At 37.4% G+C, this 23,319-nt stretch overlaps 1 protein-coding gene across 2 annotated transcripts in view; it reads right to left on the bottom strand.

Moving 5' to 3' along the window:
* Positions 1-23,319, bottom strand: part of DGKB (diacylglycerol kinase beta) — an 869,780-nt gene that overhangs the window by 613,393 nt on the left and 233,068 nt on the right. For both annotated transcript variants that reach the window (XM_070369773.1, XM_070369774.1), the window contains exons 6-7: positions 6,608-6,657; positions 2,082-2,156 (exon numbers count right to left, since the gene is read on the bottom strand). In XM_070369773.1, the coding sequence (XP_070225874.1) occupies positions 2,082-2,156; positions 6,608-6,657 (125 nt within the window). The remainder of the gene's footprint in view (positions 1-2,081; positions 2,157-6,607; positions 6,658-23,319) is intronic.

Below are 23,319 nucleotides of genomic sequence, written 5' to 3'. Positions count from 1 at the left end.
ATTTCAGTGCAAACAGTATCACAGTGAATCAAGAAATATTCTTCTAATTAAATATGTTACCATCCACTTTATTATTCCATATGCAAACTGAAATTTTGTTAATGATATCTGCCACTCATTATGTGTACAACATATGCATTTCCACTTTCAAAAAGGAAAAAGAAAAACCAGCTGAGTTAAAACTTGGAAAACCCTGATCCCAGTAAGAATGGTGCTGGCCCTGTACACAGCATTGCACTGATTTGGTTGCACTTTAACTGCACTAGTTTGCAATGCAAGGAAAATGTGATTTGAGCTCTCCTATCACATTATCATGCCATTACCATGGAGCTGACTGCATAAATGGGAATTTATGTGGTTAAATGGGCTCTTTGAATTCATATAAAATGTAAAACATTTAAATTAAATTGATTTGTATTTACTTAACTAATGTACAATTTGCTAAATTGAGTTGGTTTCAAGAGAAACTAAAATCAATAACATTCATTAACTCTCCCCAAATATTACCTGTGACTGAAGTAAAAATTTCAAACCACTTTTGTTTTAATACACATTTGAGTAATATTGGTAACTTGGATATAAATCTATGGAAACAAGAGGTTTTTATGCTCTTATAGGCACTGTTCGATACTGTTTCTTTAAACAACATGATTAATGTTTCCTAGCTCCATCTTTCACTAGCTAGAGAGTGTGGGAGCAAGTCACTAATACCATCCCTGGTGGCTCAGATGATAAAGCATCTGCCTACAATGCCGGAGACCTGGGTTCAATCCCTGGGTCAGGAAGATCTCCTGGAGAAGGAAACGGTAACCCACTCCAGTATTCTTGCCTGGAAAATCCCATGAACCGAGAAGCCTGGTAGGCTACACGCCATGTGGTCTCCAAAGAGTTGGACACGACTGAGCAACTTCACTTTCACTAACATTTTGGAGTCTCCCTGCAATCCTGAGCATGTATCTGGAAGAAACTATGATTCAAAAAGATACATACACCCCAATATTTATTGCAGCACTTTTTACAACAGCCAAGACATGGAAGCAACCTAAATGTCCATTGAAGGAAAAGTGGATAAAATAAGACCTGTTACATAGACACAATGGATTGTTACTTAGCCACAAAAAATGATGTAATAATGTCATTTGCAGCAACAAGGATGGACCTAGATATTATCATGTAAAGCAAGTCAACCAGACAAAGACAAACACCATATGATGCCACTTACATGTGGAATCCAGAATATGATGCAAATGCACTTACCAACAAAACAGAAACAGACTCAGCCACAGGGAACAGACTTGTGCTTATAGGAAGGGGGTGGATGGGAAGGATGGACTGGGAGTTTGGGATTACCAAATAAAAACTATTATACACAGGATAGATAAACTACAAGGTCTTACTGGATAGCACAGGGAACTCTACTCAATCCTGTGATAAACCATAATGGAAAAGAATGTGTATATAAGTATAACTGAATCATTTTGCGGTACAGTAGAATGTAACACAACATTGTAAATCAACTACACTGCAATAAAATAAATTAAAACAGAAACCTTTGGGGTCTCAATTTCCTCATGTGTAAAATGAGTCAAACAGTAGTATCTACCTCTTAGGGTTGCGAGCCTTAAATAACACAGATGGAAAGATAACAGTGCCCCGTGCACAGACAACCATCATTATCATCTTCATAATCACCTTCTTCTTCTTTCAGATTGACTACTCCAGCTATTCCCAAATAAGGGAAAACATGCAGATCCTAAAATACGTATCTATTTGACTTTTTCATGGCATGGTATGACCTTGGTAGTGTCATCAACAGCTTGTTTACTTACACTTATTTAAGACCATCAATTCAGATTAATTTCCATGAGAAAGAAAAGCAAGATATCACTGCTAAGAACCTCAGAAAACCACATACATTACTTTATACTCAGAATCCACTTTGACTACTGATTATAAATAGTAACTTAAGAGTTATGAAAATATAAAATTAAATGCCAGTTACATACTAGGATGGCAAAAAAGATGAAAGAAGCAAGTGCCTTCTAGAAAGTAGCCAAGAGTTAAATCATCCCTATACCTACTGGATTCAGTTCAGTGACGTCCCATTCGAGGTACTCGGCCACGTGCATCATCTGACTGATGATATTTTCTAGTTCCTGGAGGAGGAGAGGAGAGGGAGAGAGACAGGATGAATACAAGGTCTTAGCAAGTTCTTCAACTTTGACTTACAGGAATTGATTTGTTCAGCGTGTAGCTCAAACACTAAAAGAGTGCAATGATTACTTTTATATAAAAAGTAAACATATGCATGCATGCTCAGTCATGTCCAACTCTTTGAGACCCCATGAACTACAGTCCTCCAGGCTCCTCTGTCCATGGGATTTCCCAGGCAAGAATACTAGAATGGGCTGCCATTCCTCCTCGAGGGTATCTTCCCGACCCAGGAAGCTAACCAGCATCTCCTGTGTCTCCTGCATGGGCAGCAGGATTCTTTACCACTGTGCCAACTGTGAAGTCAACTATACTAAATATCTGCTCCTTCTGGACTTTGTCTAGAAAGCTTCACCAGGAGAGGGCACAATTATACAAAGAAAGATTTCCTTCCAGCAGAAGATTTTTAGGAAAAGTTTTGTTTGGAAAGCAGTATCTGATGAAAGTAGGAGCATGCATAATTTCACAAGCTTATCATTTTTTTTATTTGTTCTTTAACTGAAGGTTAATTGCTTTACAGAATTTTGTTGTTTTCTGTCAAACTTCGATAAGAATCAGCCACAGGTACACACACCCTTGTTCCCTCTGTTCCAAACTTCCCTCCAAGTATCCTTACTCCACAGCTTGAAAACAGGTGTGGAAGGGTGGGAGGAAGCGTTTGAGGGTAACTCTGAGGTTTATTTTTATTCTGATATAATGAGAATGTATATTGACTATTTTAGCCATTTATTGGTATAATTTGCTCTGCTAGAGGTGTGTTCAGGTCAAGGTTTGGAGGCTAAGGCATGTAGAATTTATTTTATGAGGAGACAGAATTTTAGGTTGAATTTTCACATTCTTTTGCTCAATAACAACTTTGTGAAGAACTGATGGTTAATATAGATGCCTTGGCTAAATAACTTAAAATATATTTTCATACCGATTTATTTAATGTTTTAATTCTTCTGTATCTTTAGAACAGACTAAATGTAGTTTGTGAATGTTAATAACTTAAAGTCAGTAAGTGATATAATTAGAAGTAGTGTTTTATAGTATGATAATTTAAAGTATAAGAAGTATAAAAGAAGAAAGCTGAAAAGCATATTAATAAAATATACTCAAATCTCTAATCTAATATATATGGTTAATAAAAATGAAGAAGAAAATATGGTTAAAGAGGTTCTCTTGATAGAAGGATTTGTGCATCCCTCTGAGAAACTGAAAAATATAACTCTAATCATAAAAGTATTATTTTTATAACATAGGCTGTTTCAGAAACAACGCAAATACAAATGTGTTTATTTACTACAGATAAGAAAAAATTTCAAACACATTTGACCAGGATCAAGTGTAGTATCAGGACTTTGCTGTAGCTCAGATGGTAAAGAATCTGCCTGCAACACAGGGGACCCAGGTTCGATCCCTGGGTTGGGAAGATCCTCTGGAGAAGGGAATGGTAACCCACTCCAGTATTCTTGCCTGGAGAAACCATGGACAGCGGAGCCTGGCAGGCTACAGTCGGTGGGGTGGCAAAGAATGAGACATGACTGAGCAATTAACATTACTATTTTGGAATTAGAGGCTAGAATTTATGTATGTGTGTGAATCCATGGGGTCGTAGAGTCGGACACGACTGAGCAACTTCTGTGTGTGTGTGTGTGTGTGTGTGTGTGTGTAACTAATCTTCCAGGTACTTTATCTTGGCATATATACACCTTCCTACTTCTGACAATCCCCTCATTGGGCTTCCCTGGTGGCTCAGTGGTTAAGAATCCGCCTGCCAATGAAAGAGATGCAGGAGACGCAGGTTCCATTCCTGGGTCAGGAAGATCCCCTGGAAAAGGGAATGACAACCCACTCCAGTATTCTTGCTTGGGAAATCCCATGCTCAGAGGAGCCTGGTGGGCTACACTCTTTGAGGTTGCAAAAGAAGTGTGCACGATTTAGTGACTAAACAACAATGATTTGGGACCACTGAAGTCTCTGGATATGTTTTGAGAAATTGAAACTATTTTGGGTGTGCTATTGTATGGGCATGTGATATCAGATAAGTCATTTAACCCCTCAAAGATTCAGTAAAAATGGATATGCTAATAGTACCTAGTTAATAGAGTTGCTACAAAGATTAAATACATTATATAAAATACATTGATCTTATCTGAGACAAGTAATCAATAACATTAACTAGTATTATTAGACATACTGGTCATTTCTCAAAGTATTAATTTTATTCTGCTGTATTTCCAATATATGAACAGCTAAGCCTTTAAATTTCTAAGAAAATGACATTGGAATTGCAGTTCCAACCTGGTGGTGAAGAAAATCTCCTGGGGCAGAAAATTGTGTGGCCAAAAACCATAGAGCTTTATTTACAAAAAAAGACTAATTCAGTCATAAGCAAACATTTATCCTCAGCTTGTTGTATAATATTCAGAATATAATTATAAATATTGTTAGTAATTTACTATATGTTAACCAAAAAATGTCCAGAGACCAAAAGAAGCATTTGACTGGATTTTCAAATTAGTTGCCAACCCATGGCTAAAAGTCTAGTAAAGACACATTCTTTAATTAAAAAGAAAATTATTTAAATAAATTAATTTTTTAAAATAAAGTAATAGAACTATTAAAAAGAAAAAAAGAAAACAAATCTGATTTTAAAATAAATTTACATTGGTATAATCAGAAGTGTTACAATAAGCATATTGACATATATAGAAGAAATCTAAATGACTAGCCATGAAATGCCCCCAGAAAATGAGCGAATGTATCATGCAGCTTAATATTCCTAAGTGGAAAACTGAACACTACTAGGCACTAAAGATAACAGTATTTGAAAAATTAGAAATACCCTAGCATAAGAAATCCCACAATCACAGCATCAACTCAGATTTCTAAATGAGCAATTGTATATTTTTATCTCTCTGTGGAGAAGCTAATGTACCATTATCCTACTCAGTGTTACATTAATGTATGTCCAACTTCATTGCTCTGCTTGTAAAAATCTGTTTGAGTTCTGCCATTGGGAAGTACATCAGATGATGAGAAAAACTCGTTGTCAGAAGTGTTTATGTTAATCAGTATTCAGTATATTGAAACATTTGTTTTTATAGGTACCTATGTACTTCAAAATTTCCATAATCTGACACTTATTCTTTCAGTAATATTCTTATATTTTCTTCATACAATAGGACATGATATAATATACAAAATGTTAGGCAGAAAATATATCTGAAATACATATATACATTCATCTGTTAAACAGATATATTTATAAGGTTCTGATTTGAGAACTAAGAAGCTAACTACTCCTTGAAAGCTGTGAATGATATGCCTATATTATGAATAAAATAAATATTTATTGCTTTCTATGAGATTATATTTTCTTCTATTTCTTTTTATAACTAAAACTATAGATAGAGTGTAAAATGGGATAAGGTGTTTTTCAAAGGGAAGTTTACCAAAGCAATTTTAAAGATAATGGCCTATTTTATCAACATATGAGACTAAGCACCCCACTCCAGTACTCTTGCCTGGAAAATCCCATGGATGGAGGGGCCTGGTGGGCTGCAGTCCATGGGGTCACTAGGAGTCAGACACGACTGAGCGACTTCATTTTCACTTTTCACTTTCATGCATTGGAGAAGGAAATGGCAACCCACTCCAGTGTTCTTGCCTGGAGAATCCCAGGGACGGGGGAGCCTGGTGGGCTGCCGTCTATGGGGTCCCAAAGAGTCGGACACGACTGAAGTGACTTAGCAGCAGCATGAGACTAAGAGTACTTTTAAAATGTGTGTGGGTGCTATGCATTGTCATGTCTAACTCTCTGCGACCCCGTGGACTGTAGCCCGCCAGGCTCCTATGTTCATGGGGTTCTCCAGGCAAGAATACTGGAGTGGGTTGTCATGCTTTCCTCCGGGGATCTTCCCCACCCAGGGATCAAACCTGTGTCTCCTTCTTTGGCAGAAAGATTCATTACCACTGCACCACCTGAGAAGCCTCTTTAAAAAGTGGGAAAATAATAAAATGACTGAATTGACTTTATAACTCTTTTAAATTCTACCTGTGTTCTTGACATTTTCCTAAGTGTCAAATCTCATTGATATATATAGAGATATCTTTTTAAAGCATTGCCCTCATCTTTCTCTTACACTTTATTCAGACAGGGCTGGGGTCTTTTTTATCTTTCTTTGTATAAAAAGTCACTTTTCTGTAGTAAACTTATTTAATAGAACAACTATAATCCTAATAGTTTCCTCTGATCACTTGCTTTCAAAAAGTCAGATGATAAAAATGTTGTATCAGTGCATGGAAATTATATTGTGTCTTCTGTGGTAATAGCTATAAATTTATTCATTGCACTTTTCAGAACAAACTACTCTTAAATTTTCACAGAAAATTTGAAGAAAAAAATTACCGAGCTGTCCAGGAAGCCATTTCCATCTGTGTCATAGAGGCGAAACATAACTAGAAATAAAAGAGGTGTTGAAAAGAAGATTAGAGGTGAGTAAGATCAATGCTGGAATAAGGCATACTCTTGAAAATTTATTTTCTGTCAGAAATAAATACTACTAAATCCCTCCCCACCTTCAAGTAACTAATTTATGGGATCATTTAAGCTTTCAACGTGAATTAATTATTAATCATTAATAAAAGTACTGGATATCAGATATAAGTTCTACTGATTTTTGTTATTTAGCTAGAAATCATGACAAACTGCTATTGTTTGCTCAATTTTTTTTACAAGATCATTAAATGGAAATTCAAAAATAACAGAAGAGAAGGAGTTTAGACATTCAGAGTCTGGATATTAAAGAACAGTGTGGATAAGAAGAAATAACTGATTTAGAGGTTTGGAGATCAATTATAATCTGAAAACTGCCATCCACCGTTATGTGAGCTCAAACACTGCTTTCTTATCTATACTATGAGAATCCTCACCATGTCCTAAGACACATATTTGTTGTAAAAGTTAAGCAAGATGACACACACAAACATGTATCAAAAGCTATAGGTCATGGCACACAGATAAGCCATTGATCTGACTGATCATTAGACAGCATGTGAAAGGAAAACTTAGTGTAAAATAAGGGAATTTTTCTGATAGAAGATGCAGAAACAAAACTATGTTATTGTCATGGGTATAATGATATATTTGTTTAAATCTGAGGGTTAGTTTCATGGGGTAACCAATTTTTGAACTAATCAAACATGAAAATGATGCTGTTGGCTCCACCGCAGAGAGCTCAGGAAAGCAGCATGGCAGAGGTCCATGGCTGGCCTAAGGACCCCTTGAAGAGCTCACACACCATGAGGAGACTACAGAAAAGGCTGCAGGTGCTGGGCTGAGATAAACAGAGAAGAATGCCACAGCTGTAAAAATAGAGGAATGGAAATGAGGGTTGTGTTGGGTTTGTATAATTTCCTGAAGAGTCTTGATGTCTGAGGCTTATAACATGAACTAAAGACAGTGACAACTAGGAGACATAGTTATGAAATGACTTTAATCTGTAACTCATTATTTTTCATGTTTAAAAATGAGTATTATATTTAAAAAATTCTAAGATATTTATAAGATGCAAAACTAGCCTGCTGTTGTTCAGTTGTTAAATCATGTCCGACTCTTTGTGACAGCAGGAACTACAAGACTTTAGACTTACCTGTCCTTCACTATCTGCTGGAGTTTACTCAAACTCATGTCCATTGAGTCAGTGATGAAAACTAGCCTGCATATCATTAAAAGGAAAAAAAAAATGCTACCAACCTAGCTATGATGTCCTATTTATTATAAAATGGAAACAGACTTTAAAGATGTTGAAAAGTAAGGGGAAAATGTATACCTATTGAATTAAAGGATACAATGTTAGGGCTTGCTTAATGACATAAATATCTTGCAAACCATGATAATTGTTCTTATGTACTAAATAATAAAATTCAGGAAGAAAAAAAGAACTTATCACAACAAAGATACCATGCATTTCAAGATTTTCTAGTATACTACAAAGCTACAGTCATCCAGATAGTATGGTACTGACACAAAGACAGAAATAGAGATCAATGGAACAAAACAGAAAGCCCAGAGATAAATCCATGCACCTATGGACACCTTATCTTTGACAAAGGAGGCAAGAATATACAATGGAGAAAAGACAATCTCTTTAACAAGTGCTGCTGGGAAAACTGGTCAACCACTTGTAAAGAATGAAACTAGAACATTTTCTAACACCATACACAAAAATAAACTCAAAATGGATTAAAGATCTAAATGTAAGACCAGAAACTGTCATATTCCTAGAGGAAAACATAGGCGAAACACACTCTGATGTAAATCATAGCAGGATCCTTTATTGACCCACCTCCCAGAGTAATGGAAATAAAAACAAAAATAAACAAATGGGACCTAATTAAGCTTTTGCACAATGAAGGAAACTATAAGCAAAGTGAAAAGACAGCCTTCAGAATGGGAGAAAATAATAGTAAATGAAGCAACTGACAAAGAATTAATCTCAAAAATATACAAGCAACTCCTGTAGCTCAATTCCAGAAAAATAAATGACCCAATCAAAAAATGGGCCAAAGAACTAAACAGACATTTCTCCAAAGAAGACATACAGGTGGTTAACAAACATATGAAAAGATGCTCAACATCACTGTCAGAGAAATACAAATCAAAACCACAATGCCATTAAAAAGAATACATTTGAATCAGTTCTAATGAGGTGGATGAAACTGGAGCCTATTATACAGAGTGAAGTAAGCCAGAAGGAAAAACACCAATACAGTATACTAACGCATATATATGGAATTTAGAAAGATGGTAACGATAACCCTGTATACGAGACAGCAAAAGAGACACTGACGATAGAACAGTCTTATGGACTTTGTGGGAGAGGGAGAGGGTGGGAAGATTTGGGAGAATGGCATTGAAACATGTAAAATATCATGTATGAAACGAGATGCCAGTCCAGGTTCAATGCACGATACTGGATGCTTGGGGCTAGTGCACTGGGACGACCCAGAGGGATGGTATGGGGAGGGAGGAGGGAGGAGGGTTCAGGATGGGGAACACATGTATACCTGTGGTGGATTCATTTTGATATTTGGCAAAACTAATACAATTATGTAAAGTTTAAAAATAAAATAAAATTAATTAAAAAAAATAGAAAAAAGAAAAACCACAATGAGGTACTATCTCACCCCAGTCAGAATGGCTGCGATCCAAAAGTCTACAAGCAATAAATGCTGGAGAGGGTGTGGAGAAAAGGGAATCCTCTTACACTGTTGGTGGGATTGCAAACTAGTACAGCCCCTATGGAGAACAGTGTGGAGATTCCTTAAAAAACTGGAAATAGAACTGCCTTATGACCCAGCAATCCCACTGCTGGGTATACACACCGAGGAAACCAGAATTGAAAGAGATACCCATACCCCAATGTTCATCGCAGCACTGTTTATAATAGCCAGGACATGGAAGCAATCTGGATGTCCATCGGCAGACAAATGGATAAGAAAGCTGTGGTACATATACACAATGGAATATTACTCAGCTATTAAAAGAGTGTATTTGAATCAGTTCTAATGAGTTGGATGAAACTGGAGCCTATTATACAGAGTGAAGTAAGTCAGAAAGAAAAACACCAGTACAGTATGAACGTGAAAGTGAAGTCGCTCAGTCGTGTCCAACGCTTTTTGACCCCGTGGGCTATAGCCTACCAGGCTCCTCTGTCCATGGGATTTTCCAGGCAATAGTACTGGAGTGGGGTGCCATTTCCTTCTCCAGGTGATCTTCCCAACCCAGGGATTGAACCTGGGTCTCCCGCATTGTAGACAGATGCTTTACCATCTGAGCCACCAGGAAGTCCCTAGTACAGTATATTAATGCATATATATGGAATCTAGAAAGATGGTAACAATGACCCTATATGCAAGACAGCAATAGAGACACAGATGTAAAGAACAAACTTTTGGACTCTGTGGGAGAAGGCGAGGGTGGGATGATTTGAGAGAATAGCATTGAAACATGTATATTATATGTGAAATATATATATTATATGTGAGCCAGTCCAGGTTTGATGCATGAGACAGGGTGCTCAGGGCTGGTGCACTGGGATGACCCTGAGGGATGGGATGGGGAAGGAGGTGGGAGGGGGGTTCAGAATGGGGAACACATGTACACCCATGGCTGATTCATGTGAATGTATGGCAAAACCCACCACAATATTGTAAAGTAATTAGCCTCCAATTAAAATAAATTTTATAAAAAACAAACAAAACAAAAAAGATTTTCTAGTATAGCATAAAATGATAAAAATATCTTTTTAAGTGGCAAGAATTCTTGCACCACTCAAAGAAGGGGTTAAATGCCAGGAACAAGGCAAGGACTTCCCAAAAGCCTAACTATATTTTAGAATGAGGGACAGTTGTGACTCTGTTAATCTTTATTGGCATAAGGATTAATTAATGCCAAACAATTTCATACTGCTCTGCTAGGTGGAAAACCTATGCCTACTGGTAAGTTTTCATGGAAATATGAACTCAAAGACACACACACACGTGGTGTGAATTTGTGGGTATCTGCCATTCATTTTGGGCAGCATCTGAAAGTTCTTCCTAGATTCTAAAAGCCAGACTTATAAAGCACCATAACAGATGAAAAGTTAGATACCTTTTCTTCACTAGCCTGACTTGAAAATAGAGTTTGCACAAGAGGTAGCCTCTACCTATCCGAAGTACAAGCCTAGAAGATTAATCAGATGGTAGTGACCCAAGAAAAAAAGGACCTTTTCATAATCCATGGTGATGACAGGCAGCAGCAGTAATCATTGAAGAGAAGGGTGTGTGGCAGGGGGGCTAACACTGAAAGGTGCTGTCACAGAGAAGCAGCAAGCAGTTGGCGTACATATAAGAAAATAATTATTAAAACTATCTTTAATTACAAATAATGCATTTGTATGTTTATAAAATGCTATTGAATCATCAAAAAGAATTGGAACTTATATATAAAAATACATATTTCATATATATAAGAACTTACATATGTATTAGAACTTACATAACAAATATGTTATATACATATATATGAAAGTGAAAGTGTTAGTTGCTCAGTCATGTCTGACTCTGCAAACCCATGGATTGTAGCCCACCAGGCTCCTCTGTCCATGGAATTCTCCAGGCAAGAATACTGGATTGGGTTGCCATTCCCTTCTCCAGAGGATCTTCCCAGGGATCTAACCTGGGTCTCCTGCTCTTACCATCTGAGCTACTAGGGAAACTCCATCATATATATATATAGAGAGAGAGCGATGTCTTACATTAAAACATATATATCATATTTATTACACCTATATTAGAACTTATATAACTAATATAACTATGTTAAGTATTACATCTTATATAACATAGGTTATATATTATATTAGAAATTATAATGTATAAATACTGATATATACATTTTATATAAATATATATATGTATACATATTCAGTGATGTGGTAAGATAAAAAGGCAATTGCAGTTTTATTACTTACAAAGAACAATTAGAAATTGAAACATAAAATATACCTTTTACAATAATATCCAAAAACCTAAATACATAAGAAAAATTTATCGCATTGGACAAGACCTTTGTGCAAAACGTATAAAACCACCAAGAAAAACTATATAAAACCTATAAAGATATACTATGTTAATGAATTGAAACATTTAATATTAAAATGTAAATTCTTCACAGATTGTTCCATATAAGGGAGACAATCTCAACAAAAATAACAGCAGCTTTGTTTTAAATAATCACATGACTGATGACTCAGCAGATAAGTATCTTCTGGCAATGCAGAAGACACAGGAGACTTGGGTTCAATCCCTGGGCCTGGAAGATCCCATCAAGGAGGAAATGGCAATGCCTGGGAAAGCCCATGGATAGAGGAGCCTGGTGAGCTACAGTCCAAAGGGTTTCAAAAAGTTGGACATGACTGAGCGACTAAGCACACAAATATAAAAATTAAAAAAATAAACTTGGAATATCCAAACTTTGAAAAGAAAAAAACAAATCTGAAGGATTTACATTACCTAACTTCAAGAGTTGATAAAAATCCAAGGAATCAGGACAGTGGCATCCTGACTATGCAAATAAAATAACAGGAGCTATAGGGGACAGAGATCCATACATGTACGGTCAACAAGGGCCAAAACAACTCAGTGAGATAAGAAAAGTCTTTACAAAAAATGATGATGGAACAGCTGGATGGATATTCATGCTAAAAAATTACCATGACCCGTACTTCACACCAAGTATGAACATTAGCTCAAACTGAATTACATTAAGGAAGAGCTTTAAAGATTCTAGAAGAAAATATAAGACAACATCCTCATAAATCAACATAAGCTAATATGAACCATCAAAGACTGTATTTTTCAGTAGATAAATTAAAATTCATCAAAATTAGAACTTCCGTTCATCAAAAAAAAAGACTATTAATAAAATAAGTCAGCTGCAGATTTGAAAAAATATTTTCAGAACACACATCTATATAGCAAAGGACTTGTTTCTAGAATATTATGAACAGATCATATAACTCAGTAATAAAAAAACAATGCTTTTAAGAAAGAGGCAAAAAAGTCAAGCAGATACTTCAGAAAAGGAAGATGTATGAGTAGTTGATCATAACAAAGTACTCAAAGTTATCCATTATAAAGAAACTGGAAATTTACACCACACTTAGAAGCATAATACACTTGCTAGAAAGAGTCCAGAATTCAAGTTTTTCCCCCAAGATCTGCCTACCAAAGCTCCTTACCTTTTCAGCCTCTCAGCCACCTAAGAAACTATAGTTTAAAAATATTGGCAAAAACCTGGCTCCCCACTCCCACGAAATTTACCCACAAGTTGGGCAATGTTGTCTTGATGAGTTTCCTAAAATTTACAAACAATTTTTTTTATATATATAGAGTTTAAATGTTCTAGTTGTTTTGAGCAGGAAAGTTGATCTGAAAACACTTTGTTGCAGAAAAGAAGCCAATTCTGACTCCATGTTGGCACTGTTTCTTTGACTTGCTTTTAGTTGCTTTTGTTATTATTATCATACGGAATGGGCTGCCTCAGAGAATCCTGTCCCTCTACCTGACTGTTGAACCACCTTTGTTCAGAACTAGATCCACCTGTAATTGGCAGGAAGGAAGAAATTAACACATCCCCTGCCAGAGGCTTGCCATTCTAGAAGATGTTTGCAAGATTAATAGCCGTTTTACTCTGCTTCCTCACCTCCTCTCCATTTCTGATCTATAAAAGAACCTGGCCTCCAGACCCTGATAAGATAGTTTATTTTGAGGCAGTAGCCTGCCATCTTCTCAGTCACCTGGCTTTCCAAATAAAGTCGTTTTCCTTGCCTCAACACCTCCTCTCTCAGATCCACAGAAACAATTTTACTACTGAATGAAATAGAAGCCCTAGTATATTTTTAGTGTTGATTTCTAAACACATTAACAGCAGTTAACGGCTGTCTACAAATTCAAATTCATCAGGGAAGAAAGCTGGATAATTTCAAGTTTTAATTATTATAGCAATAATAAAAGTAACATACATGTATTGAGCACTAAGTATCCAATAGTCCAAATCTCATCAAGTATAAATCAAAGACAAACATTTTCTTTGATCCTGGATTAGACATAGGAATTCTAAAACTTCTATTTTCAAAAGTAAGTCTACTTTCCTAATTTAAAATTGTAGTGGTGTTGCACAAAATATGAAATATTAAACATGTGTATTTATGCTATCTTTCTATTGAAAGTCCACCAGCAACAGTTAGGGATGAAACGGGCATAAACCCACAAGTACAAAGGAAATGTGAGGGGAAATAAGAATCATAAAATTTTAGAAGCTGGAAAACACATGGGGACTGACTGAGAAACCTAAGGAATATAAACTTAAGCTGGCGGTGAAGAGGAGGCACAGATTCACACAGAAAGGGAAACTAACTTTTTCATGAAGATAAATTAGTCCTTTAAGTTCAACCCATAACACCTTGGACCTGAGGGTATGCCAACCCCCTAATTTATAGGATACTGGATCTCTGACCTTTACAGCAGTCAAACCACAGGGGCTCTGAGCTCCGGGTAGTCAGGTATTCTGATGGTAGGTGTATCATACCAAACAGACTGTAATCACATGAAGGTGTATACACTGAACACTGAGAAAAGTGAACTCCCTCTTCCTCACCTCTCATGAGTCAGGCTTAAACCTCACCCACCCACTCACCTACCCACAAGCACCAAGCAGTTGTTTCAAATCAAGGCAAAGTATTTTGGAAGAAACCAGAAAGCAGGAAAGGAGGAAGGGGAATCTTATAACTAAGAGGAAAGTTTCAAGCTATGAAATAATAATAAAGGTAAATAAGGATGGTGTTGAGAACAAAATGGAGTCTCTGTGAAGTGCAAACTATGCTAGAAAGAGTAAAAAAAAAAAGTCATCATAGATGTAGAAGATGTGCTCAGTCATGTCCAACTCTTTGGGACCCAGTGGACTGTAGATGGCCAGGCTCCTCTGTCCAAGGGATTTCCCAGTAAGAATATAGAGTGGGTTGTTGTTTCCTCCTGCAGGGGGTCTTTCCAACCCAGGGATCAAACCCCTGTCTCTTGTGTCTCATCTCCTGCACTGGTAGGCTGATTCTTTACCACTGTGCCACCTTGGAAGCCTGTAGTAGATGTCTCAGATGTCAAATAAAAGACAAAAGAGAACAAGTTGTAAAATTTAACAATATTATAATTCAAAGTTCTGTCTTGGAACTCTAATGTCTAAAAATAGTGATTTCAAAGACTGAGCAATTAAGATAAAAGGGGAAGGTAACTAACAATGAAAAGATGAGGGAATGGATGAAGAGCACAAGTTTCTAAACCAGAATTTAGGGTGGAAGATTTGAAAATTAATTAGTTATATAGGAATAGAGAAACTAATCAAATAAAGAAAATAGGACAGTTATTAACATCATGGAAGATAAAAATTATTTGGCGTGGTAAGCCTATAGAAACTTTCTGTTCTAAAATATGTCTGAATAATATTGATAAAATTAATATCTATCCTCAAACATTATAATAAGCCTATTTTTGTTAGAATTTAAAAATATAATTAGACTCCAAGGTCAAGTGAATTATTGAACCAATAGATTTTATTTTTAAAGCCAATAGGACATAGATTTTTAGGTGCAAAATTAATTTAAGCTCAATATTAAAATTATTCTGTCAACATGATAGCTTCCAAAGATGGGTACCTGTTACAAAATCACAAACTCATTTAAACCACTTTTTTTCTATTTTTATCCTCATGCAGTTACACTTTATATAGAAACAATTATGTGCCCACACATGAATTTGGTTAAAAGATCAAAGGAAAGGCACATTATGTAATATGAGAATAATTTTATCTAGAATTAATCTGTTTTCCAAAAGATTTGCAGGTTTTAAATTTATCTTTGCATTGAATATGTCTTTGTTTTTTGCATAATGTTATTGATATGAAAATATTATTATGGAAATTGTTTTTAAAGATTACAGTCTATATTTTAAAAGATGTTTAAGCCGGAATTTCTTTAACTCATAATTTTTTATTGTTTTATATATTTCAAGACCTACTTAATAAACCATAAGGGCAGTGGCAAAAATAATACTTAGAGCTTTGGTATCTAAGGTAATGGTATTATACTTTTTCCTATTTTCTACAATAGAAACAATAATCTAAAAAAGGAAAGGCAGCTTTGCAAAATAAAAAGAGCATCAAGTCAGAGGGGCTTCCTTGATGGCTCACAGTAAAAAATCTGCCTGCAATGCAGGACACTTGGGTTGTTCCCCTGGAGAAGGAAATGGCAACCCAATCCAGTATTCTTGACGGGGAAATCCCATGGACTGAGGAGATGGGTGGACTACAGTCCATGGCGTTTCAGAGTTGGACATGAAAATGACTAACAGACACACAGCAGGTCAGAAATCATGCATTTTAGTCACAGCCAGCTAAACTCGTGGCATAAATAATAATCAACCTCTCTGGGTTTTAGATTTTTCATCAACAATACAAGGAAGGTTAACTAGATGATATCTAAAGTCTTTTCAATGTTAATTTTCAGTAGTCCTTAAATTGATACTAGACATAGCAATAACTTTAACGTACAGGGTAGTTCTCATTATCTGTTTGTCAATTACTTATTTTCTGGATATTTTTGTATTGATTTCTTTTCAGTAACTGTAAGTTAACTTAGAACTTATTCTAGCTAAGTCATCAATAACTTGAAAAACACTAATTCAAAAGTGAATGGCAAGTATTTAAAATAAAAAGTGTAAAATTAATATTATTTGATAACTTCAAACAGTTCAGTTCTGTTGCACAGTCGAGTCCGGCTCTTTGCAACCCCAGGGACTGCAGCACACCAGGCTTCCCTGTCCATCACCAACTCCCGGAGCTTGCTAAAACTCATGGCCATTAAGTTGGTGATGCCATCCAACCATCTCATCCTCTGTCGTCCCCTTCTCCCCCACCTTTGATCTTTCCCAGCATCAGGGTCTTTTCCAGTGAGTCAGTTCTTTGCATCAGGTGGTAAAATATGGGAGTTTCAACTTCATCAGCAGTCCTTCCAATGAATATTCAGGCTGATTTTCTTTAGGATGGACTGGTTTGATCTCCTTGCAGTCCAAGTGACTCTCAAGAGTCTTCTCCAACACCACAGTTCAAAACCACCAATTCTTCGGTACTCAGCTTTCTTTATGGTCCAACACTCACATCAATACATGAGTACTGGAAAAACCGTAGCTTTGACTAGACAGACTTTTGTTGGCAAAGCAATGTCTCTGCTTTTTAATATGCTGTCTAGGTCGGTCATAGCTTTTCTAAGAAGGAGCAAGCATCTTTTAATTTTATGGCTGCAGTCACCATCTACAGTGATTTTGGAGCCCCCAAAAATAAAGTGTCACTGTTTCCATTGTTTCCCCATTAATTTGACATGAAGTGATGGGACCAGATACCATGATCTTAGTTTTCTGAATGTTGAGTTTTAAGCCAACTTTTTCACTCTCCTCTTTCACATTCATCAAGAGGCTCTTCAGTTCTTCTTCGCTTTCTGCCATAAGGGTGGTGTCATCTGCATATCTGAGGTTATTGATATTTCTCCCGGCAATCTTGATTCCAGCTTGTGCTTCCTCCAGCCCAGCGTTTCTCATGATGTACTTTGCATATAAGTTAAATAAGCAGGGTGACAATATACAGACTTGATGTACTCCTTTCCTGATTTGGAACCAGTCTGTTGTTCCATGTACAGTTCTAACTATTGCTTCTTGACCTGCATACAGATTTCTCAAGAGGCAGATCAGGTGGTCTGGCATTCCCATCTCTTTAAGAATTTTTCACAGCTTGTTGTTATCCAAAAAGTCAGAGGCTTTGGAGTAGTCAGTAAAGCAGAAGTAGATGTTTTTCTGGAACTCTCTTTCTTTTTCAATGATACAACGGATGTTGGCAATTTGATCTCTGGTTCCTCTGCCTTTTCTAAATCCAGCATGAACATCTGGAAGTTCATGGTTCATATACTGTTGAAGCCTGGCTTGGAGAATTCTGAGCATTACTTCACTACCGTGTGAGATGAGTGCAATTGTGTGGTAGTTTGAACATTCTTTGACATTGCCTTTCTTTGTGATTGGAATGAAAACTGACTTTTTCCAGTCCTGTGGCCACTGCTGAGTTTTCCAAATTTGCTGGCATATTGAGTGTAGCACTTTCACAGCATCATCTTTTAGGAATTGAAATAGATCAACTGGAATTCCATCACCTCCACTAGCTTTGTTCATAGTGATGCTTCCTAAGGCCCACAAGACTTCTGACTCCAGGATGTCTGGCTCAAGGTGAGTGATCACACTATCTTGGTTATCTGGGTCATGAAGATCTTTTTTGTACAGTTCTTCTGTGTATTCTTGCTACCTCTTCTTAATATCTTCTGCTTCTGTTAGGTCCATACAATTTCTGTCCTTTATTGTGCCCATCTGTGAATGAAATATTCCCTTGGTATCTCTAATTTTCTTGAAGAGATCTCTAGTCTTTCTCATTTTATTGTTTTCCTGTATTTATTTGCCTTGATCGCTGAGGAAGGCTTTCTTATCTCTCCTTGCTATTCTTTGGAACTGTGCATTCAAATGGGTATATCTTTCCTTTTCTCCTTGACTTTAGATTCTCTTCCTTTCCCAGCTATTTATAAGGCCTCCTCGGACAGCCATTTTGCCTTTTTGCATTTCTTTTTCTTGGGGATGGTCTTGATCACTGCCTCTTATACAATGTCACAAACCTCCATCCATCCATCCATCCAAACACCCTCTGTCCACAAACCTCCAAGCACTCTATCAGATCTAATCCCTTGAATCTATCTGTCACTTCCACTGTATAATTGTAAGGTATTTGATTTAGTCATACTTGAATGGTCTAGTGGTTTTCCCTACTTTCTTCAATTTAAGTCTAAATTTGGCAATAAGCAGTTCATGATCTGAGTCACAGTCAACTCCCAGTCTTGTATTTGCTGACTGTATAGAGCTTCTCCATCTTCAGCTGAAAAGAATATAATCAATCTGATTTTGGTATTGACCATCTGGTGATGTCCATGTGTAGAGTCTTCTCTTGTGTTGTTGGTAGAGGGTGTTTGCTATGACCAGTGCATTCTCTTGGCGAAACTCTATTAGTCTTTGACCTACTTTGTTTTGTACACCAAGGCCAAATCTGCCTGTTACTCCAGGTATTTCTTGATTTCCTACTTTTGCATCCTGTTCCCTATAATGAAAAGGACATCTTTTTTGGATATTAGTTCTAGAAGGTCTTGTAGGTCTTCATAGAACCATTCAACTTCAGCTTCTTCAGCATTACTGGTCGGGGCATAGACTTGAATTACTGTGATATTGAATGGTTTGCCTTGGAAACAAACAGAGATCATTCTGTCATTTTTGAGATTGCATCCAAGTACCGCATTTAGGACTCTTCTGTTTACTATGATGGCTACTCCATTGCTTCTAAGGATTTTTGCCCACAGCAGTAGATATAATGGTCATCTGAGATACCTTCAATAATTTCCATTATTTTTCTCTTGTCAAGCACCCATAGTCTGCAGTTCCATATAACTATCCTTAATCGAGCACCTATCTTTTGAAAAGTACACAGACACAAGTGGTAGGTACTACAGTGGGAAGTTATACCCAGCATAAGGGTACAAGGAAGGAGAGTGAAATACTTCAATTAGAGATGGCAACACGATTCATGATGTGAGCAGGGCTTTAAGTGCAGACTATACCAGATGGAGATAGTGGTAAAGAACCCATCTGCCAATGCAGGTGACATTAGAGACGCAATCAATCCCTGGGTTGGGAAGATTCCCTGGTGGGAGAATCCCATGGACAGAGGAGCCTGGCGGGCTACAGTCCATGGAGTTGCAAAGAGTCGGACACAACTGAAGCAACTTATCATGTACGCACAGACTGGATCTAATATACCATGGGAAACATATACATATCTAGCAAAAGCACATTTTAAGCAAAGGCATGAAGCTGGAAAAGCTCTGGGTTTGTCCAGTGATTAAAAAGTAGATTCATGAGCCTGGGACTTTTTATGCAAAACAAAGCCAAATGCAAGATGGGCCAAGTAGGTTGGGGTCAAATTGTGGAGCTAGATTTGTATACGGATGCTAAGTTAAGGGCTCACTTTTGTGTGTTACTCAGTAGGGAATGATCAAAGACACACATTCATCCTGAGTCAGAAGAGAAAGAGGAAAGTACAGGTGTAGAAGCTGACAAGTTTTAGGAAGTTACAAGAATTCACAGCTCAGGGAAATGATGATTACATAGTAGGTGTTTGAAGTTACAAAACACCTAAATGAACTTCTAACTAGAGTAAAATAAATGATTAGAGAAACACTAAAGGCACTGAAGGCCAGCTGAGGTTTGTGAGTAGAGTTATAATCCATTGAATTGTATTTTTATTTCACAATATCTCTGGCAGCTTAGTATATTAGCAAATAAACTGTATTGTCCAAACCTAAGTGAGAAGGAATGGTTGACCTCACAGATTATGAATCAGTCTTTACATCATGGGGTGGGAGATGCAAAAAATGCAGGCAAGCTCAAGAGGAAGTGGTCAGGGGGTGAGAATTCTCATTTTTATTTCACTTAACATTCACATAAATGTAAAGGAATTTAAGTAAGCAAATAATGGTTCATTTAATTCCTGTAGGAAACATACAAGATAGACATTACTATTATATCAGTTTTACAACTGAGGAAACTAAGGCCTGAGAGGTTTTACACATGTGCCCAGATTACTTAGATAGTAAGGGTCAAAGCTAAGATTCATTCAATTAGTGAAATGAAGGGTTCAAGTTCTTGAGAATTGTGCTATAAATATTTAAATCAAAAGTTGGAAAGTAAGTTAAGTGAACACAGGCTGTGGTACGAGTAAAATCCCAGAATTTAAATTTTTCGAATAAGAGTAGTCTTTGGAAATTACAAGGCTTGCACATGTGTGCTAATTCGTCTCCGTCATGTCTGACCCTTTTCGACCCTATGACTGTAGACCACTAGGCTTCCTCTGTCCATGGGATCTCCAGGCAAGAATACTGGAATGGGTTGCCATGCCCTCCTCCAGGGGAATCTTCCCCGACCCAGGGATTGAACCTGCGTCTCTTCTGTCCCCTGTATTGGCAGGCGGGTTCCTTACCACTAGCACCCCCTGGGAAGCCTTACAGGTTTTAGGGTATAGCAACAAAAGTGAGCAGCTGAAATAAAATGGAGGTGAGGTCATAGAACTGGAGGAATGTAAGGAGACCCTAAAAGGGATGTACTGAATGACTCTCCATAAAGCACTGTTGTGGGCTTAAGGGGAAGAGGGCAAGTCGGCCCTGGCACAATGTTCTCATCTATGTGTCTGGATGGTTGGTAACTTGTGCCAACGAGGAGACATAAAAATAGAATTCCTCCACAACTTCAGGACACGCACACACATGTGTGCACACATACTTTCCAAGGGTGCATGGGAGCAGGTGAATAAATATCTTGTATTGATCAGGGGTGAGGGTGGTCTCAGTACCTGCAAAGTCCACATTTGGGCACTAGGACTGAGTTAAAGATCAGTGATGGAAAGCAAGTTGAAGATGATGTAATCAGGGGAAAGTTCAAGAGCTTTGGTTTGTTAGTTTCCTTTCAATGGAAAAAAAAAAAAATGCTTTCTTCTAAACGTTTTGTAAATGCCTGGCAGAGAAGAGAGATGGAGAGATTAGAAGTGGCAGCAATCACTGAATAGATTTATAAAACATTGTTTTGTGGGGGGAAGAAATTTAAAACAGTGCCATTCATTTATGTAATAACCCAGGCAAGTGAAGTGAAAGTCACCCAGTCGTGTCCGACTCCCCGTGGACTGTAGCCTGCCAAGCTCCTTTGTCCATGCGATTCTCCAGGCAAGAATACTGGAGTGGGTTGCCATTTCCTTCTCTAATAATCCAGGGAAAAGTATATCGAATGCTGTCACCGACAACTCCAAGAAACAATTGTAGTTTCAGGTGAATTGTGTGTCTGTGTATGTGTGTGTGTGTGTTATGTATTTTCATTAGACAAAAAGAATTGCATAAACCAATGCTTCTCAAAGTGTGGTCCCTGCCACATAAGCATGACCTGAAAATTCTAAAATCCCATTCCAAGCCTGATGAATGACATATACTGGAGTTGGGGCCCAGTAAGTGTGTTCATAAGTCCTACAGATGATTCTACATGTGATAAAGTTCAAGAATCTCTGACCTAAGGCAATGTGTCTCTACTCCTTTATTACTTACCTACTTGAAAACAGATTCCAAAATAACACTCAGCTGCAAAAGTTAATTATATCAGGTGCTTCATCATATCCACTTTGTGGTAATTTTAATTTTCTTAGTTTCTTCTCTCTAGTATATATTGTGTTTAATGAGTCATAACCATTTTGGAAATAAGTATGTATTAAATTAACTACCAGGGGTTTCCTTGATGGCTCAATGATAAAGAATCCTCCTGCAATGCAGGAGCTGCAGGAGATGCTGTTTCGATTCCTGGGTTGGGAAGATTCCTTGGAGAAGGAAATGGCAATTCACTTCAGTGTTATTGCCTGAGAAATCCCATGGACAGAGGAGCCTGAGGGGGTACAGTCCGTGGGGTCACAAAGAGTCAGACACAACTAAGTGACTAAGTACACAGGCACACCAATTAACAACCATTAAATTTTTTTTAAAAACTTATTGAAAACCTTTTCAAAATCTGTAACTGTAATACAACATATGAATGTTCAGTTCAGTTCAGTTCAGTCGCTCAGTCGTGTCTAACTCTTTGCGACCCCATGAATCGCAGCACGCCAGGCCTCCCTGTCTATCACCAACTCCTGGAGTTTACTCAAACTCATGTCCATCGAGTCATCCAGCCATCTCATCCTCTGTCGTCCCCTTCTCCTCCTGCTTCCAATCCTTCCCAGCATCAGAGTCTTTTCCAATGAGTCAACTCTTCGCATGAGGTGGCCAAAGTATTGGAGTTTCAGCTTTAGCATCAGTCCTTCCCATGAACACCCAGGACTGATCTCCTTTAGGATGGACTGGATGGACCTCCTTGCAGTCCAAGGGACGCTCAAGAGTCTTCTCCAACACCACAGTTCAAAAGCATCAACTCTCCAGCACTCAGCTTTCTTCACAGTCCAACTCTCACATCCATACATGGCCACTGGAAAAACCATAGCCTTGACTAGATGGACCTTTGTTGGCAAAGTAATGCTTCTGTTTTTGAATATGCTGTCTAGGTTGGTCATAACCTTCCTTCCAAGGAGTAAGCATCTTTTAATTTCATGGCTGCAATCACCATCTGCAGTGATTTTGGAGCCTAGAAAAATAAAGTCTGCCACTGTTTCCCCATCTATTTCCCAAGAAATGATGGGACCAGATGCCATGATCTTAGTTTTCTGAATGTTTAGCTTTAAGCCAACTTTTTCACTCTCCTCTTTCACTTTCATCAAGAGGCTTTTTAGTTCCTCTTCACTTTCTGCCATAAGGGTGGTGTCATCTGCATATCTGAGGTTATTGATATTTCCCCCAGCAATCTTGATTCCAGCCTGTGTTTCTT

Source organism: Bos mutus, chromosome 4, assembly GCF_027580195.1.
Source record: "Bos mutus isolate GX-2022 chromosome 4, NWIPB_WYAK_1.1, whole genome shotgun sequence".
NCBI lineage: Eukaryota > Metazoa > Chordata > Mammalia > Artiodactyla > Bovidae > Bos > Bos mutus.
The sequence above is the reverse complement of the archived record's forward strand: the minus strand, read 5'-3'. Positions and strand labels throughout refer to the sequence as shown.